The 16,983-nt window shown below is 46.1% G+C and overlaps 1 protein-coding gene across 9 annotated transcripts in view; it reads right to left on the reverse strand.

Annotated features, from left to right (window-relative positions):
- The window catches only part of CDH23 (cadherin related 23), a 529,883-nt gene that overhangs the window by 197,381 nt on the left and 315,519 nt on the right, over positions 1 to 16,983 (reverse strand). The window contains exon 1 of one of the 9 annotated variants that reach the window (XM_045025454.1): positions 11,903 to 12,256. The exons of 7 other annotated variants lie outside the window; for them this stretch is intronic. In XM_045025454.1, coding sequence (XP_044881389.1) covers positions 11,903 to 12,034 — 132 coding nt within the window. In that variant the 5' untranslated portion in view covers positions 12,035 to 12,256. Of the gene's footprint in view, positions 1 to 3,213; positions 3,274 to 11,902; positions 12,257 to 16,983 lie in introns of those variants that run through there. One more of the 9 variants, XM_045025455.1, reaches the window with a different exon arrangement.

The following is a 16,983-nucleotide window of genomic DNA, read 5'->3' on the forward strand; positions in this document are numbered from 1 at the left end:
GTCAAACTGAAAACATGGGTCTATTGCTGTAGTTTTATGAGCTGTCACCGCTGCAGTCCATTTCTAGAGATCATTTATGTACAACCAAACTCCAGAAGAGTGCCAGAAAGACAAGATCTAAAGAAGCCACAGGAGTAATTCCCTGAACCACACTGCAGTGAATTAATATGCTCATGAGACAGCATACAGCTACACTGTATTACATGTGTGTACTGAGAGTTATATTTGTGGATAGAGACTAGCATATTGTGGGTGCTGCCATAATACAAACAAATTTCACATGTATGTGTGTACAAACACACAGAGGCACATCTCCTTCTCTTCTGTATAGTTTTATCCTAATACATAAATATCTTTTGTACTCTCCCACAGACCACACACACACTTTTCCTGTTGTTATGCATACTTTCACCTTTTCTTGTTCTCTGTATGTATAAATATCTCCTGTCTGTGTGTTCCATTCTATGCATCCGAAGAAGTGAGCTGTAGCTCACGAAAGCTCATGCTAAAATAAATTTGTTAGTCTTTAAGGTGCCACAAGTACTCCTGTTCTTTTTACTGTAATACATATATTCAAAAATACCCCCTCACACATTCACACACCCCAGCCAAGGCACAAACATTCCCCTCTCAAACATACCTATTTTGCACACGTGTGTGTTCTCGCAACACCTTAAACCTGTCACACATGCACATACTTTCTCCCCTCCATTCCTAGGCACCTATCAGCCATACACACCAGCAGGAAGCTTGTGATGGGAATCAGCATGAGAGCAGCTGCTGCTCTAGACCTGCTACAAGACAAAAGGGGAAGCCAAAGCTGTAGAGCAGTTCTGCTCTTGTGCACAAATCTGCAGAAAAGGGCATGTCGTACAATTTGTTCAGGAAACAATAGCAATGTTTGACATGTCATAAGGATTGATGGAGCAGAAATTTACATGGGAGAATGCATTTTTAAACAGCTCCATGGAGCCCTGGTGCTTTGCCGGTAATGGTTTCAACATTCATCATTCACTGAGCCCCACTGAGTAACTCCTTAAACTACATGAGATTAACTCTACTCACAGCAGCTCCAGGGAGGCACAAAGAGATGAGGAAGGAAGGAGTTTAAAGATACAGGAGCATTTTCTACAAACAATGAGAGCAGAAGAATGCCTAGACTGTGAGAGGCCTTTAAAATACACCCTCTGAGCTCTGACAGTGCTTCTTGAATTCTTCCTCCACTGCCATGTTCACCGATCATCAATATGGAGGGGCCCTCCCAATTAAAAGGTTAGACTAACAGTCTTCTAATGAACACTTAACCCTTATGTGGTCACAATGTGAAGCACTGGAAGTTTTCAGAGTAGTGCCCAGACAACAGTTCATCTTTGCTGCATCCCTGTGAGGGAGGGAATATCATCCCCATCTTCATTTTATAGGTCAGGGAAGAGGCTCAAGTAACGTGCCCAAGGCCGCAGAGTGGGGATTAAAACTCAGGAGTGCCCTATGTTGAATCCACTAGACTATGTGGCCTTCTATTCGCTGCCTCTGACTGACTCTCCTGTGACCAACTCTCCAAAGACATCTACAGGATCTCTTATAGAACGTGTATATTTAAAAAAAAGAACAGGAGTACTTGTGGCACCTTAGAGACTAACAAATTTATTTGAGCTTAAGCTTTCGTGGGCTGCAGCCCATTTCATCGGATGTAGCCCACAAAAGCTTATGCTCAAATAAATTTGTTGGTCTCTAAGGTGCCACAAGTACGCCTGTTCTTTTTACGGATACGGACTAACACGGCTGTTACTCTGAAACCTGTATATTCTGAGGTTCCCCAATGCTCAGAAACATGCTGGCATGGGGGTGGGGGGTGGAACACTGAACATACTTCAGTATAAGACACAAAAATGCAGACAGACACACATACACACAATCCTCTCCTGCAACCAGTGTTGTGTGCATCACTATGTCTACACTGCAATTAAATACCTGTGGCTGGCTTTTGTCAGGTGACTCGGGCTCACGGGGCTCAGGTTGTGGGCTGTAAAATTGCAATGTAGACATTTGGGCTCAGGTTGAAGCCTGGGTTCTGGGACCTACCCACATTGTCGGGGTTTGAGTCACAGGGGGCACACCGTGCTTGTGAGTACCACTGTGTTTGAGGCATACTGGGCAGATACTTCCTTGCAGCTTTGCCAAACCTCCTGTGATAATTTCATTGATTTAACAGTTGATCTACCTGAACCAACCTGCCACAGGGGGAGAGAATTCAGCCTCACTGCTCATTCGGTCTGGGCTCCCCTTTCTGCTCATAGATTTCAGCTGTAACCGAGAGGGAAACCTTCCCCAGCTCACTTTTCCTGGAATAAGACGGGAACTCTTCCCTCCCCCACCCCAAGTTAAACATGGTTTGCAGTGGAAATGGATCTTTGAGGTGATTGGCTAGCAAAAGCACAGTGGAAGAATAATTAATTCCTTTTGACTTGGAGGAACATGCTATGGAGTGGATGTGAACCTGAAGGGTCCTGCTACAAGATGGTTCTCATAATTAGAAATGAAAAAAGCCCTGGAGAGGTGGAAGGAGAAAATTTTATCTAGGGAAATAATGTTCCCATTCCTATTGAATCCCCATTACTGGGATTGGGGAGAAGGATAGCCATAAACTGGAAGTGTGTGGGGTAGGGTAAGGAGTAGAAGAGGGCAAAGAATGGACTAATGGGAGGAAATGGAAGAGGTGGGAGGAGAGGAAGGAAGGGAAGACAGAGAGGATGGGAAGAGAGAGAGAAGAAATGGCAGGGAATAGAAATGGAAGGGAGTTGCTGCAGGTTTGCAATTTAATCCTAAAAACCATCTCACCAAATCTGGAACACAGCACATACTGTATAATGAAGCCATAAATAAAATCATCCCTTGGAGAGATCTAATTCAGCAAATCAAATGAAATTTAACCCCTTGCATGCAGTTCCTTGACCAGGTAATTAAAAAAAAAAGGGGAATGCATGTTTTTCTGAGAGAGAAGGTGACCAACCCACCCTTTCCCTTCATGGTGCACACACCCTTGAGGGAAAGGGTCCAGTTTTAGATGTTATTGCTATTAATAATTGCTGTCAAAGTGTTCAGTGCTGTACAAGGGACAGATATCAAGTCCGTCTCCATCCTGGAGAGGTTGCAATCTAGCAGAGAGACATGGAGAAGACAGGATGGACTGGGAGACTCAGAGGAATGAATTACCTTCATTCATTGCAGCTCCATCCAATGGAAAAAACCCTGTCCCACCAACTGAATCTCTCGTGTTTGAAAGTATGAGGAGTTTGGTGTCTCTCTTCTCTGTCACCCCATGGGGCACAGTCATTGCTGAGTCTAGCTTAGGGAAATGGGGAATGCTGAATGACAAAAGTCAAACCCCAATACCTCTCTGTAGTGGGGTGGATTGCCCCACTCCCTGTGAGAGTGGGCTGCGGCAGGCCAGGGCGCTTGCGCAGACAGTGAGCCAATCAGAGAGGAGTTTATTGAGAGCCAATCAGGGCCCAGATTAGAGACAGCCAATCAGGGCCAGGCTCAGGCATATATAAAGGCTGCCCAGGGCAGGAGCAGTCAGTCTGTCCCAGGCCTTCGACAGGGGAAGGTCAGTCTCCAAGGGAGGAGACTAGCACCGTGGACAGCGCAGTGCTGGCCAGGCTCGGGGAGGCTAGGGAGCTTGAACCCGTAGCCTGCCAGGCTGCAGGCCCTGAAGGGAAGGGCCTAGCGGGTGCAAGGGGCCATAGGGGAAGCGGCCCAGGGAAACAGACAGTGGAAGGGGGAGAAGGACAGCGAGGCAGATGCCAGAGGGTCCCTGGGCCGGGACCCAGAGTAGAGGGCGGGCCTGGGTCCCCCCCTTCACCCCTTGCAATGCACCCAGCCAGGCCGTAGGGAGCGGCCATCTTGCTACGCCAGATCCCTGACAAGAGGGATTCGACTCAAGGGCAACATAGTGACTGAGGTGCGGGACTGCTGATCACCGACCCCCAGAAGGGGGCGCAGATGGACTAAGGGGCACTGCCGGAGGGCAGTGGCCTCGAAGAGGACGCCGCCGAGCACGCAGCAACGCGGGTCCAGAGATAACAGAGGACAGAACGACGGACGGGACACCACCAGGAGGAGGCGCTCCACTGGAATGAGCTAATTCCCAGAGTCACCAGCAGGAGGTGCCGCTGGGGTGAGTCCCAACCCGTTACACTCCCCCACACTTCTCCTCCACTGCCTTCTCCCCGAGCATAACTCACACAGGCTTCACCCACCAGATGTAACAGTAGCCACCAGTCAGTGGATATGGATCATGTAACCTAGTAGGGGTATAACCTCTTGTAGCCTGACCCACGTCGAGCGACACAGGCCGTTGTTATAAAAGAGCATAGGCCTTTGATATGGTGACTTGGTGTCCTTATACCAGCCTTCTTTTCATTTGTCTTTCAGAAACTGCTGGAAGAAAGATGACAGAAAAATACTGAGACTAGAGGAAAAGGTTTTGGGCATCTTTTTTGGGGGGTGAAGAGCTCCCAACCTTTCCACTTCTGAAATCATCTTGGAGTCTCCCTTCATGTTGACATTATAGAGTCATACACATGAGAAAATGGTTTATCCTGTTGCACTCTGAGTGCTACTTGAATACTCAAACCAACCAACTAATAATAAATGATACATAATGATCATAATAATAAGGTTGGGGTGATGATCACAGCTGCTAGGCAGATGGGGAGAAGGGGCAAGATTAGCTGGGGAAAAGATGTCCCAAGAGGAATGAAGCGCATAAAGCCTCGGGTCTATCACCCAGAAATGTTAAGGGTAAAATTTTAGAAAGGGCGTGAGTGACTCAGGAGCCTATGTCCCAGTGACAGTCAAAGAAAATCTACTCTTTTGTCACTGCCTTTGGGAAGGCTTGGTTCAAGCTTTGTCCCGGGATCAAGAGACAGAGAATCTGCATGGAGGAGGAAAAGTATGCACTGTCATACCTGGTACACCCCTGCTGGACACAGGCAACAAATTAATGACACTTGTGGCCTCTCCTGTGCAGCCTGCATTGCAGGAATGACAAATGGCCCTGGCAGGGATGATCTTTACAGAGGTGTGTGTGTGTGTGTGTCTTTATTCCCCTCCCAGCCTCTCCTCCTAATCAATAGCAATCCTCAGCAATACATATCAACTAAAAATAACCCCCCACCCCACCCCTGAAAGTCCACAGCTGCTGAGAGTATGGCCATGGTATCTGTTTAAAAAAAGGGGGGATTCTTTTCATGCCACAACTGGAGGCTACAAGGAGTAGGGCTAGGGAGAGAAAGGAATGAGACAGCAGCCACAACAACCCCAGCCAATGAGAGAATTCCATTTAAGATGTCATTCTGCAGGCCAGGCAGGGCTGCCCAGGCAAAAGGAATGAAACCTGACACTATGGCTGTTAGATAAAGGAGTTCCCAGGTTTGTTTGTTTGTTATTGTTGGGGGGAGGGGGAGGGTTATTCTTTTTTTTATTTAAAAACCAGGAAATAAAAATTGATGGGGAGCAAATTGCTTTGGCCAGAAGCTCTCTGCTTAAAAGAGTTGTAGCAAGAAAGCAATTACCTAATGTCAAAAACCTGTCAAAGCATCAGTGTGACCTGCCAGCCTCCCAGTGATGCTCTGTGGGGTGAGCAGCAGCAAAATGGGACCATGAAATGGGAATGAGGTCTGTGTACAATATGCCAAATTGCCTGCCTGGCTGAAAATACTCTAGTCCACCTCTCACAGAGCCTTAATCTTCAACATGGAATGTTGGATCTTAGCCATGAAAAGAAGGCGGCAAAAGGAAGATTCCCCCTCGCCCCTTTTGTAGGCTTTTTTAGGAAGTAAATTGGACAAAGGTGTTGTCTTATATTAACTCAGATATACAACACAGTTAGCTGTGCTCTGTGCCTCAATACTGATCTGAGGAACCATTTCCAGAGATGAAAGAGAAGTTAACTCTCCTCTAAGACTGCCCACAAAGAGGCAATCAGTACCAGTTCCAACAGGAGTTTCATGGTATGGACATTTTTCCACTAGGAACTAGATTTGAATTGCACACTGACCAGTGAATGACCCATCATCAGGTAGTAATACCTTGCGTTACTGATCAAAGCCAAATTCATGACAGTGACTTAGAAATGAAAGGTTTTAGAAATGAAAAGCTCTGAATTCCCATCTGAGCCTGCCAAGCCATCCAATCCCACATCACTGGGCAACTTCAAAGCAATATTCAAAAGGTGAAACATTTTACGTGGCAACTTCTGGTCACAACTGATCAGACTCAAACCAACATCCTAGAGTAAAAAAGGCTATAGATGTCACCGTTTGTTCCCCAGCCGTCCACTTCCTTGATCTTGGCCACAGGTGAACCAGGATCTAGTGAGGATTAGTTCTTCTATGTCCTGCTACCAGTCTCCAGTATCACCCAAACTTCATCATTTTTTCTACAATGTTAGCGAACAAATGGCTCTCTCTTCCATAAAATATCTGTCGGAAGTTGGTGTCCTAGCAAAGAGCTCTAGTGATATTTACTGAATATTGTACTCCCTGAAAAGCAGCATACATACTGATTGTAACACAACTGGATATTTGGAAAGATAGAGACTGAATAGTTAACCATAGGAATAATCATTTGGATACAAAAACAGATCAATGCCTGGTAGGAATTCCTCTTAAACTATTATAAATTCTGCAAATGAAAACTACATCTTCCCCAGTATCACTTTCAGGAACCTCTCTCTTTCTGTGTCATCTAAAGAGTGGAACCTGGGCAGGAGATTATAATCAGGCGCTACCAGAGATGACCTGCTGATCAGAATTAGCGAGCTGGAGCCGTGTAAAGGTGATTGGTTGGGGGAGAGGGAGGCGGAGAGGAAAGAAGCAGGGAATCGAGGAGATGGAGGGCTGCTAAGAGCAGGACACTGTGAAAACTTAAAGTGGTTCTTGAGCAGCCTGAGAGTGTCGAGTCTGAAAGGATGCAAGGGGGAGGGGGGGTTTAAAACTAAACTAACAACCCAAGAGAGCTCTTGCTGAGATTGGCAGGGGGGAAAAAGGCCAATCAACCCCCCTGGGAATTACAAAGGCTCTTCCACCTCCTCTCCCAGCTGTTATAAAACACAATCAAGGGAAGCTGTTTTTTCTAACAGCAGACCCCTCGACATCAGCCCGCCACTAGAGCAGTTAGCACTGTTATCCATGCAGCAGCCGCCTCGATTTAGCACTGAGTAATTTACTGCAGTCAGGCTGTTAGTGGTTGGAGATTATGGTCTAAAATTTTATTCAGTAGCTATACTGAAGGCAGCCCTTTAGTAAAGAAGTAGACATTTACTCAGGGGTTCCACATACATTCTCTTCCCCCCCCCCTTTTATTTTATTCCCCCAGGTGACACCAATACAATTTAGACATTCGCCTCACCAGGTTTTATTGGAGCTCTGTGATTGGGCCAGGCACAAGTTCTCTGCTAATGAACCGTATTGATTTCATATTCTCTTGTTGGCAAGCAGCACATCTGATAGATTAAATAACCACACAATTGCCTGGCTGACATCTCAATCATTCTGCTGTTAGGTCTCTAATGAATTTTACAGCCCAGGAAAACGAAAGAAATTAAGGTCAAAGTCCGATGCAGGAAATATAAATCACCAACGATCTTTGAAATATTCACAAGCGCTCATACATATAATTCTTTGCTTTCTCTCCTCTTTGCTGCCATTAGCAACTCCATCTTAATCAGAGAACAGAGCTGATAAAGCACTAAGAATCAGGAGTTCTGTCTTGGCCTGAGGAGTGGGAGGGGCACCCCATTTTGGAGCAGGAGTGAAATTACAACAAGATCCCACCCAGAGGATCAGAGACCTAGAACCAGTCCTAGTCTGAAGGTGGGTGTGAACAGACCAGATCCTGGTGGGGAGGAATGGGACAGCATGGCCCAATCTTTGTGCACAAGGAATGAAGGTAATTCAGACTGGTATCATCTACAGCTAATAACCCCTCTTTATGTTAAGCTGCATGTAGGTATAATTTTTGTCTACATTAATAAACATTTGCCACCTGCCGTCAGAGAAGCGGAAAAAGTTATATTATAGCCAGGGCTGCTTCAAGCCAAGCTGGGGGTTCCTACAAAGCAATTCAATTTCCCTGCATAGACATACACGAAGAAGCCCAAGAGTCAATGGGCAGCCACCCGCCAAGCCAACTGCATAGGGAGTGGAGAAAGGGGCAACAGAAAGTATGTTCAGAACTGGAGTGTGCGTTTCTGGAGTGAGTTAGAGAGACAGTGGATGGAAGTTTAACGATAAACAGGTAGGGGTGAGGAGGAACTTGTGATTTCACCCAGCTACAGCTAAGGCATTGGGGTGACATCCCCCGATTCCCCAAGAGCCTGAAATTACTACCCACTCAGAGATCTCAGTTGTATATGAGCAGCCTGAACTGCACACCAAGCAGCACTGGAGTATGCACAGTAAGGATCAACTTGACCATAGTCATTTCAACCTCTGGGGTGGGGGCACCAGAAGTTGCAGATTTGCCAGCACTGTCTGAACTGGCCCTGACTGTGGGTCAGGTGTATGGAGCAGGCAAGGCCAGGCACAGCCCATTGCACTAGCCAACATGGAGAAACTGCAGAAGCAGCAGAGGAGACAGTATCAAAATATCTGAAAGAAAGAGAAGGGGAGAGAAGGGTCCCACCCTCAACATGTTTCAGTGTCATTCAGGTGTGGGGTCAGTTTCAGGTTTGTTCCCATGATTGGGCACCTCCCCAAAAAGCAGCCTGAGCCTAGTTATTGGACATACCAGCCTGGAACTGATAGGTGAATAATGTCCTTGAATCAATCTCAGAAGTATAAAGTAGTTTAAGTAGGTGTAACTTCCACATCGAGGAGCTGGAAGAAGGTGCAAGTTAAAGTAGTCCCTCTCTGCCCCACTTTAATGTATCCTTCTTCTGAGCTCCTCAGTGTACACTAATTTAGATTCCCTTACACAACCACAGAGTGTGTGTAAGCAGGTCTCAGAGAGTAGGTGAGCAAGCATGTGGGGGTTGGGAGTAGTGTCTAAGATCTTGTCTACACTACAGAGAGTTTTGTCAACAAAAGTTATGTCGACACTCAAAGCGCTAGTATAAAAATCGGTATTGCATGTTCACACTCTATCAGCATAGTATGTCCACATTTGGGGCACTAGCATCGATAGTGTGAGCAGTGCACTGTGGGTACCCATCCCACAGTCCAACTCGACACCTGCTGCTGCTAGGTCTTGTGGGAAGGCAGAGCAAATCTTGGGACTGGGGTCAATGTCCCATGCTGCATTGCTTTCTGTCCCAGTATTCCATGGGCATGCTGCATTGTTCAACAGCCCTTCTTTGCTGTGCACACCGGCTTCTTTGTGAGAAAGGATGGATCCTGCTCTGCTCTCCTATGCTCTGATAACTGTCATGAAGACATCATGGATGACAGTGCAGTTAACTGCAAAGTTCCTAACTGAAGAAGACTCCCAGTTGCCTGACATGCTATGTGATATGGATAGGAGCAACTTTAGATTGCTTTTGGCATTCACAGAACAGCTGCATAGGGTAGACAGTTGCTTTTGGGCTTGGGAAACAAGCACTGAATGGTGGGATCATATCGTCATGCAGGTGTGGGATGATGAGCAGTGGCTGCAGAACTTTTGTATGTGGAAAACCACCTTTCTGGAACTGTGTGCAGCCCAAGGACACCAGAATGAGAGCTTCCCTATCAGTGGAGAAGCATGTAGCAATCACTGTGTGGAAGCTGGCAACTCCAGACTGCTACTGATTGGTAGCAAATCAAGTGTGCAGGGCAATAAATCGCATCCTGCTATGAAGGACTGTGACTCTGGGAAATGTGCGTGAAATAGTGGACAGCTTTGCAAATGGATTTCCCTAACCCTGGAGGGGCGATAGATGGCACACATATTCCAATATTGGCACTAGACCACTGTGCGATGGAGTACGTCAATAGGAAGGGGTGCTTCTCCATGGTGTTGCAGGCACTTGTGGATCACCATGGGCATTTCAATGACATCATCGCGGGGTGGTCCAGGAAGGTGCATGACACCTGCATCTTCAGGAACGCTGGCCTGTATAGAAAGCTACAAGTGGAGACTTTCTTTCCAAACCAGAAGATTACAGTGAGGGATGTTGAAATGCCCACAGTGATCCTGGGAGACACAGCATACCCCTTATAGCTGTGGCTCATGAAACCTGGACAGCAGTAAGGAGCGGTTCAACAACAGGCTGAATAGGTGCTGGATGACAGTTGAATGTGCCTTTAGCAGATTAAAGGCATGCTGGCGATGCCTTTATGGCAGGTGAGACTTCAGTGAGGATAATATTCCCATGGTCATAGCCGTGTGCTGTATGTTGCATAATCTTTGTGAAGCTAAGGGTGAAAGGTTTGCTCCGGGGTGGAGTGTTGAGGCAGACTACCTGGCTGATGATTTTGAGCAGCCAGATACCAGGGCTATCAGAGGGGCCCAGAGCAGGGCAATTTGAATCAGGGAGGCTTTGAGGCAACACTTTGAAAATGAGAACCAGTAATGTATTTCTCTGTGATTGGTGCTGCAATGTTACAGTACATGTAGTTTTACTAGGAAGCAATGGTGACATTTGGGGCCTTACATTCCAGTAAGCAAATGATTAAACTGCCTGTGTATGTATTGGTAGTGCCTGCTATCTCAAATTGTAGAAAACAAATAAAGATGAGTTAACATTCAAAACCTTTGCTTTTATTGCACAAGAAACAAAATACACAAAGATGCTTTGTGGGAAAGGTGGTATCAGGGTAGGGCAGACTTTCACAGCTGTTTGAGGGTCCAGCTATCATTTTTAAAGTTGTCCAAGGGGGTGGAGTGAAGGGGAAACAGAGTGGAAAGGAATGTGTGGGTGGAGTTTTTTTGGGGTGGGAACGGAAAAGAGCTCTGAATATGCTGCAGGGGAGGGCAGGCACAGATCTGCTCAATCTGCAGCATTATTAAGGACTTCAGCATCTGCGTTTGCTCCTCCATGACTTTAATCATCTGCTCAGTAGCGTCCTTAGCAAACTCTGGATTTTCTTTTCTGTCCTGCCTTTTGGCTTCCCTCCACTCCTTACATTCCCTTTTCTCTGCATTGGAGTGCAGTACCGCCCAGAACATGTCTTCTTTGCTCTGTCTTGGGCGCTTTCTTATCTGGCAGGGACTCTTGGCCGGGATGTGTGGGGTGTTCCTGAAGGCCACATCTGCCGAAGCAGAAGGAACAATGCACCGATGCAGGATTGTTAAATTCACGCACAGCATTGAAACATTTCAGTACAATACACCTTTTGTAACATAATCACTTTCTCACTGACCCTTGGCAAGCACACATCTCTGCGAACACCCAAAGCACGACGAGTGTTGGGTTGGGGGTATGTCTGCGCTCTACATTGGGAAAAGAGCACTCTGTAAGGGTTGTGGTGCAGCCGACTAAGGAAAAAATTCTAAAATTCTCCCACACTCTTCCACAGGCAGGGGTCATTGTAGCAGATATCTCACTGCTGAGGGTAAGCAGGGAAGTGAGGGTACATCTACTACACACTTGTGAAGTCTGCCCTGGTCCCGATGCTGATCACCTGTGTGCCACTTTGGTCTCACACAAGTGATTGACATGGAAAGTTTCCCACAATGTGCAAAAGAACAAAGCAGCTCTGCCACAGTACCTTTGGCAGAGGATTACTGAGTACCTCGAGGAAACTTTCCTAGAGATCTCTCTGGAGGATTCCTGTGAGATCTCACCATGCATAAACACCCTGTTCCGCTGTACCAATTAGCTACACAGGGAAATGCCCAGCTCACAGAAACACAGCCACCCTTGTACATTTCTATACCTTGAACCCACCTCCACACTACACAAACCACAGTCACTTACCAGGAGTCTCCTCTCCTGCTTCTTACTCGCCGGACAGCAACTGCTGAGACTGGCTAGACACCTCCAGAGTGGTGAACAGTTCCTAGCTGCCTGCCCCAACGGGCGATCCCTCCAGGAGCTCCACATTGCCATCTAACTCCATCCACCTCTTCATCAATTACTGTGTCCTCCGGGTTAGGTCCTCTTTCTGCTGCCTCTAGACCCACTGAAGTATCCATGGGGCTCTTGGCAGTGGAGGTGGCAGTATAAGGTGTCCAGCTCCTTATACAACTGGCAGGTCTTAGGTGCAACACCAGACTGATGGTTTGCCTCCCTCACCTTATGGTACACCTGCCTTGGCTCCTTTATCTTCGCTCTGCACTGCAGCGTGTCCTGATCATAGCCCTTTTCGCACAAGCCTTGAGAAATCTGCCCTTAGGTATCAAAATTCCTACAGCTCAAGTGCAGCTGGGACTGTACAGCCTCCTCTCCCCATATACTGAGCAGATCCAACAGCTCTGCAGTGGTCCAAGCAGGAGAGCATTGCTGCGATAACCTGCCGTGGTCACCTGGGAAGATGCAATGAGACCTCTCCATGCCAAGCAAACAGGAAATGGAATTTCAAAAATTTCTGGGGCTTCTAAGCGGGAGGGGCAGATGGTTGTTTACCTGGCTGCAGGGCAGTGGAGTTCAAACTGCTGAACAGAGTGGTCACAATGGGCATTGTGGGATACCTCCTGGAGGCCAATTAAAGTGATGAAATCAAGTGTGGTGTCTATACTGACACTTTGTTGACAAAAATTTTGCGCAAAAAGCCTTACGTCTTTTGTCAGGGTGGTTTTATTTTGTTGCCAAAACAGGGCATTTTTGCCACCAGAAGTCGCATTGCAGTGTGTATGCATCCACTGTTTTGTTGACAAAAGCTGCCTTTTGTCAACAAAACTTTGTAGGGTAGACAAGGCCTAAGTTACAGCACCTTTGGCATCACTTCTTGTATCCCTGTATGTGATATATTCCTGGAGATCAGTTTCACAGGCGACTTTTTCACTTGAAGCCAATTAAGTCAGTCTTTCCCTACAAGAGACTAACATCAGGTGCTGTGGAGGAATTCCAGATGGGATTTTTGGTCAGGAAAAGGTCTAAATCCCAAGGAAAGAGAGATAGGGTCCCTGAGTACTTTTAATCTTTGGAGGGAAAAACCTTCTTTCCCAAGTCCAAGTGTTTATCTGAAGGAACTCGTTTAAAACAAAGATAAGATTTGCTTTTCTGCCTGTGGACAAGAGCAGCAGAATTCAGAAACAGACAGACAAAAACTGTGTCTGGGGGCTTGATGGGCCATGGATTAATGACTAAATCTGTTCCCCTCTATGATATTAATGTACTAACTGAACCCGTAGAGATTTGGATTCAAGTTATGATTAGGTCTCCAATGTAAATGAGTTTGGTGGGATCAGCCTTCTCAATAGTGGGCACCTGTCCAAATCACAAATACACAGCACACCTGGCAGACTGTCTATGGGAGTTCTCATAGCAAAGAGTTGTTGCAGGTCAGAACTAAGATGCACTGGCAGAATGAAGGGGAAATCCTGCAAAATTCATGCCCTGCATTGTGCCTGCCTTTAAGGAGAGCTGTCTGCCCTTTAAACCAGTACAAACACTGCATACGTAATGGCTGTACTGGTATTGTTGGGGCAGTGGGTGTGTGGGGATAATCATACAGTAAGCCTGGTGCAGGGCAATGGGACAGATAAATCTGGATGAGGAAAATCTATTAAAAGATTTTTACGGCCATATAGGATTGTTACTTGTATTTGTGAAGCCTGGGTTTTGGTAATTTTTAGCTCACCAACAGCCCAAAACAGAGCAACACCTCTCCTTCCACAAGAACTCCTTTCAACTCTCAGCTGCTCCCAAACTACCAGCACAGCAAAAAATAATAATGGGGAGCAAACTCCAATGAGTGACTCCTGTTCACTTGTTTGTTTTTTAAAGGATATAATTTGGACAGGTGCAAATGTGTGTTTGTTGGTTTGTTTCATTCCTTTTCCCGTCTCATTTTTTTTCTGCCTATGCACTGTGAAAGTGTGTATTTATCCTGACAGCTCCATCAGGACACACGGCGGCTGCGAAGGCTGAAATAAGTGTCTCTCTCTTTAGCGCTTGGGCTGTCATGATTCCTATTCCATCCCATTTCGGTTTTACGGATTGATATTTAGATTAAAGAGATAAACACAACCAAAGAGCACTGGGCCCTGACAGACAGACGAGAACTTCAGATCCGTCAATCATCTTGCTACCTAGTAATTCCTCTTTTTCCCTCTCTCTCTCCCCCTTCGCTTTATTTACCAAGATGAATTGATAAGAATATTTAAAAAGAACAAGAGGCTTGACCAAATAACAATAAAAAAAATTGCATTTAACTTTCCAGACAATTTGGAATCTCTTCTTTGATTACTTAACTATTTACTGTTTCACGTGTTTGCAGTTTCTCTCTCCTATCGCAGATAAAGAATTCAATTTTCTTTTAAACGGTGGGGAAATTGGAAGAGATTTTGTTCTGTTTAAGCACAGCTGGAGTCTCAGGACTCAGGGGGATTGAGAACAATGAGATCAATTAAGATGCCAGTGGAGAAGAGAGCTGGGCAGAAAGGATAGAAGAGGTGGTGGGAGAGGGAAGAACAGGGCTCAGAGGACATCTGAACAGAACAGCCCCTCCCGACCCATTCCCACACCTCAATTTTTCCTGTTTGCAGCAGAGGACTCATCAGGCTGCCCTATCTAAGAGGTTTCCAGGGGTTCACTCTGACAGGAGAAAAACATTTACAACCAATTTACACGCCTGAGCTTTCAGACGCTACCTGAAAGCTAGTCTATTATATCCATTCCACCCTATCTCCAGTCTGCAATCACAAATCCTCATCCTTCTCCTCTCTACCCTGTTACAGGTAATCCAGCTACCTTCCATAACACATCAGGATTTCTTTATCATTCCACACTGGGCTTTAAATTATATGCTATGGTCCCTAACCACACACACCCTCACCCCAGTCCTAGCTACCCCAGGCCTTGCACCTAAAGCATGCCCCATCACCCCTGATGGTTAGTCTCCCATCCTCTTACCAATCATGTTCTTCACATTCATACTCCCCAACAATTCCCACTGAATATGAGTAAATTCTTTGTCTACCTATAGTAAAAACAGGAACAAGACAAATTCTGTCTTCCAACTCTTAGGCATGATATTTGGGTCACTATACAGCTGAAGGTGCACTGCCTTATACCTGATCTTTCATCACTCTACATGCCATCATGGTGTCAGGGAATGTTGTGCTACTAGCTATCATTACCTATGTGGATAGGAGATGATGTACTACACTTCAGTCCTAAACATTAAGAAAGCCTCCTAGGTGGTAGGGGAGTCAGAGAATAGGTTCTCTCCCATCCAATTTCCATTCTTCCATACAAATGTCAAAAGAGCACTCATTTCCCTAAAGCAGAGACTCATGATTACAAGCTTTCTGCACTCTCCTTCATTTTTCACCCACCCATTTACTGAGTGAAGTTATTTTTCCATCATACTGCTGATTCTCTCTACTTTCTGTAACTTCTAGAGTCGAATATTCATCTGCAAACTCGAGGAAAGGCGAGCTAACTATCCTCCCAGAGAGTGACCCAGTCACTTCAGTATTCCTAGTGCTCAGGCACCCAGAGATTAAGAGTCTTGAAGCTGTGATGCACCCAAGAGGCAGAAAGAACCTAGTTTCAGGCAAAAAAAATTTGGTGAACACAAAAAAGGAGTGGAAGTTCCATAGCCTGGAAACAGAGTATGCCAAGCAACTTCCCAAAACGTACTCAATGCAGTGATCTTATCAACAGCACTGGATATGGAGGAGCCTAGCTCCCTGATGGCTATGAGCAAGAGAGCCAAGTTTCATCTCAAGCTCAGTACTGAGTCAACAGCAGCAGAGTATCACACAAGTGGAAGTAGCAAGGAACAGCATCCAGCCCCCTGGTGACAAGATGCTGCAGAGGCACAAGCTGCAGTGAAAAAGACTGAGGCTGTTCCTTGCTGGATAGTCAAGCAGGTCCAAGCAAACAAAGACCATATCCCTGGGGTTGTCTCCCAAAGATAAATCAGAACTTCTCTGTCAATGTTTTTCTATTCTAGCCCTTTTGAGTTGGCAGGTCTTGCCCTAGTTTGCTGAACAGCTCCTTTCTCCCCAGATAAGAATAATAATACATCAAACAAGCAGACCAAATGAGTGACATCCCCTTCTTCTGGGAGAGACCTCTTAGCTCTCTGCAAGTCTCTCCCTATTCTGAGGGGAGGGAGCTTCTTAAATAACCTGCCCTTTCCCAGCATGCTTTGCCAAACTCTTAATCACAGTCCCAGCAGCCCCAGGAACTACAGTTCCCAGAAGGCCCTCAGGAGTGAAGAGAACTCCAGCCCACCACTCTGTGCATGAGAACTGTTGTCTCAGGCCCTGAAGAAAAACAGCCATGTGGGATTTCTTCCCAAATTCCCACTGCCCTCCTGAAAACACTTCTCCCTCAGTGGTCACGTTCTTCATTCCACAGTAATCTTCCACCAAACCATGGAATGGGGTAGTGCTGGCCCCAGAGGCTTCTCTTAAGGTCTCAAAGGACCAATACACCACATTATTGTCCTGTGAGACAGGAGCAAACCTTGCTGAGGGGGAAAAAACCTAGGGGGAAACAGCACAGTGGAAAAGATCCAATGAAACCCTAGCGACACTCCAGACCACAGGTTCAACTCAGAAGCAGATTGACTACACCTAGCCCATCTGCTAGGACTTTTACCTGCACAATGGTATTGTTATGTGTAGTACTTAGCATCCTATGCTTTTTCTACCTGCTATAACTCACAACTTCTTGAGATATAATCACCAGCTCACACCAACCAGGGATTTTCCTTACATGTGTTTTTGGGAGTGATGTTGAACAAAGACAGTAATAGAGATGCATGTGATATCAGAAAGGGAGGTGTGATTCCCCCTTCCTGAATGAAAGGAAGCTGGAGAGAACCAGTGTAGGCAAAGGGAGATTTGAACCACCTTAAGGGTGCTAAACCTCTGGTTTGG

The sequence above is a fragment of the Mauremys mutica genome, chromosome 7 (assembly GCF_020497125.1).
Source record: "Mauremys mutica isolate MM-2020 ecotype Southern chromosome 7, ASM2049712v1, whole genome shotgun sequence".
NCBI classification, from domain to species: Eukaryota; Metazoa; Chordata; order Testudines; family Geoemydidae; genus Mauremys; species Mauremys mutica.